The 2,833-nt window shown below is 64.6% G+C and overlaps 1 protein-coding gene across 3 annotated transcripts in view; it reads right to left on the bottom strand.

Moving 5' to 3' along the window:
- RECQL5 (RecQ like helicase 5) overlaps positions 1-2,833 on the bottom strand; it is a 32,559-nt gene that overhangs the window by 2,743 nt on the left and 26,983 nt on the right. For all 3 annotated transcript variants that reach the window (XR_435617.2, XR_001513679.1, XM_006762763.2), the window contains exons 9-14: positions 1,405-1,623; positions 1,131-1,230; positions 979-1,015; positions 806-864; positions 655-728; positions 227-320 (exon numbers count right to left, since the gene is read on the bottom strand). Coding sequence is in view for 1 of the 3 variants with exons in the window: in XM_006762763.2 (XP_006762826.1) it covers positions 227-320; positions 655-728; positions 806-864; positions 979-1,015; positions 1,131-1,230; positions 1,405-1,623 (583 nt within the window). In the remaining 2 variants the exon portion in view is untranslated. The remainder of the gene's footprint in view (positions 1-226; positions 321-654; positions 729-805; positions 865-978; positions 1,016-1,130; positions 1,231-1,404; positions 1,624-2,833) is intronic.

Below are 2,833 nucleotides of genomic sequence, written 5' to 3'. Positions count from 1 at the left end.
CCGTAGGCAATTGGACACCAGACAAGGTCCAGTCCTCAGGGGCTTGGCTAGACATGGCTCCAGCTGGCAAAGCGGGGGAGTGGGCTCCCTCCAAATGAATGGCTGCTTGGTAAGGCGTGGATTCGGGGCTGCCTGGGCCAGAGGTGGCAGCCAGCCTGGGAGTGTGGAGGGGCCGCCTCTCCCACCCTGACCCTGAGCAAGCACCGCCCATCCCCGCCCCGCCCACCTTCTTCAGCACGCTGGCCTTGTAGAGGTTGGCAGCCTTGGCATTTCGGAACATCTCATGTTCTAGCTCCACAGCCTTGGCCTGCAGGTCAGGTCTGAGGGAGGGAGTGGAGGTGTCAGGAGGCCTGAGCCCTCTGCCTGCTGCGCTCCGGGTGGGTTCTCTTGGGGGACGCTGGACATGGCTCTGGGCCTGGTGGGAATGGCCTTGAGGCAGGGATGCCAACCTGGACACCCTGGGCAACCTGCAGCCCCTCAGGGTGACCGAGCCTTCCCGGTGGTGGGGCTGTAGGGAGCTGCGACCCCTGGGAGTAGGATGGGCCACAATTGGGGAGGCAGCTCCCAAACAGGCTGGGGACCCAGAGTTAGAGCCGTTTACAAAGGAACAGGACGTGGAGAACCCTCCCCGCCCCGGTGACCTGGGACGCTCACCCATGACTGGCACCTGCAGCCTGGCAGTTACTGCTCAGAGCCTCCTCCAGCAGCCCCAGGCAGTGCTCACGGGCCTGCAGAGGGAGCGGGGAGAAGTCGGTCACACAAACCTGAGGCTGGGGGGCAGGTGTGAGGAGCCGCTACCTCTTACCTTCACAGTGAGCCTGGGGATCTTCCTGCTAGAAGCCTCTTTCAGGGGACAGTCCTCATCTGGGGGGAGGGGGGAGGCTCTCCACTCTGCCTTCTACTCTCTGGAGTCCCCAACCCCCCAAGGAGGCATCCTCCATCCACACCCTGGAAACAGCCCATAGCCCCCATACTGACCTGGGGGTACAAATTCTTCTGTCTTGGGGTCTTTGCCCTGGAAGATGACAGGAAAGGCTTGTGAGGCATCCCGCCCGCTGCAGGATAGCACCCAGGTCAGCACCGGCGAAGGGGGTGCTGAGGGGACCCCACAGAGGCTCCACCCCCTTCACCTTGCGCAGACTCATCTGCTTCTGGTAGAAGAGGTTCCATTCCCGCTTGTGGGCCTCATCTCTGCCCTCGTCCCCGCTGCCTCCAGAACCTTCGTCATACCTAGGGGACAGGCTGGGCATCAGCAGCCCTGGCCTTTGCCCTACCTCCCCCCTCGGGAGGGGCAGCGATGCCCGAGGCCCTGGCAGCCCCAGCATGGCCCCTGGTGCAGGACGGTCTGGCCATGGCACCAGGGAGAGAATGCCAGACCGTTTCCAGGGGGTGGGGGCCCCTCACCTGCTGAAGCCCCCGTAGCCCCTGCGGCCGCCCTCATACAGCTCAGGGTCAAAGCCCTTGTCCTGGGAGGGCCCGATGCAGGTCCTGCTCCAGCTGCTGCTGCGCTCCAAGGTGTCCAGCTGCTTCCGCACGGCCGCGGGGTTCTGGCAGTGGTCACAGCCTCTGGTGCAGGCGGGGGGTGCATCCCCAAAGTACTTGGCGATGGCAGCATGGCGGCACCTGGAGCGGGCCACATGGCAGACCGGGGTGAGGGCCCAGGCGGTCCCCAAGCTCGGGCTGAGCATCGCTACGTGTCCGGCACTGTGTTGAGCATCGCAGACTCATCTCATAGGAGCCTCACAGCTCCATCAAGTCCCTTACAAATGGCCAGTCCAGCTGCAAGTGTGTGTGTGTGTGTGTGTGGGCAGAGCTGTCCAGGTGCCACGTCCCAGGGACAAGGGCAGCTGGTGCGAGAAACCCTTTAACAGCTGCGACCCTGAGGAGCAGGCTTCAGGAACAAGAGCTGACTGTTACCAGCCCCCAGGAAGCCGGTCTGGCTGCCGCCTTCAGCCGAGTGGAGGATGCACGCCGAACAGCCGGAGACGGCAAGGAGGCCAAGACGGCCACCAGAGGGCGCTGTCGGCGCCACTCCGAAAACCAGTGTGTAATGCGTGTACCTCTGCACAGTGGCTGCCTGTCCGGCCGGCCTCCGGGAGGGACTGGCATCCAAGTGGTGTGGCCACAAGGTTGGCTTCTTTACCCCTCCCCTCCCCCAAGCCCTGACTCACTGGGGTTTTGTGCTCACACTCAAAGGGCTCCATTGACGGCTCGAAGATGCAGGCTGGGGTGGGCTCCTGTCCTGTTCCAGGCACAGTCTGGTCGACTGGGTGGCACAACCAGCCAAATGTCAAAGGGCCCAGCCTGGCTCTGGAGCCTGCCCTGCCAGCCGGGCCCCGAGTGCAGCGACGGCCTAGCACACGCTCTTGGGCAAGGAGACGGGCAGGGTCCCCTTTCCTCCAGGCCGGAGGCACATGAGGCACACCCCCAGCCAGCAGGCCAAGCACGGGCCACTCCCAGGTCACGGGGACTCCTGAGCTCTTCCCAGAATTCCTGGGGGGGGGTGGCTTCTTGGGTGGTCTGGCACCTCCCCCCACTATTTACTCCTTCCCTGGAGAGGCCAGAGTGAGGGACCAGCCCGGGAGTTGCCTGAGGTTGCAGGTTGGGGCGGTGGGGGATGAGAGCCAAAGGCCCGGGCCCTCCTGAGGGTAGGGCAGGCGCTGGGAGCAGGGCGGCTGAGGGCCTCCCTCCCTCCCTGCCCACTCCACACCTCAGCGGGCACCTCCCTGGGGTCATCTCCGCTGGGGAACAGAGAACCCTCCTCTTTCATCAGCTCCCAGCCCAGGCCCAGCCCACGTGGCTTAGCACACACCCACCAGGAGGGAGAGGAAGA

This window comes from Myotis davidii, unplaced genomic scaffold, assembly GCF_000327345.1.
Source record: "Myotis davidii unplaced genomic scaffold, ASM32734v1 scaffold539, whole genome shotgun sequence".
Taxonomy (NCBI): domain Eukaryota; kingdom Metazoa; phylum Chordata; class Mammalia; order Chiroptera; family Vespertilionidae; genus Myotis; species Myotis davidii.
This window is presented reverse-complemented; position numbering and strand designations above follow the sequence as displayed.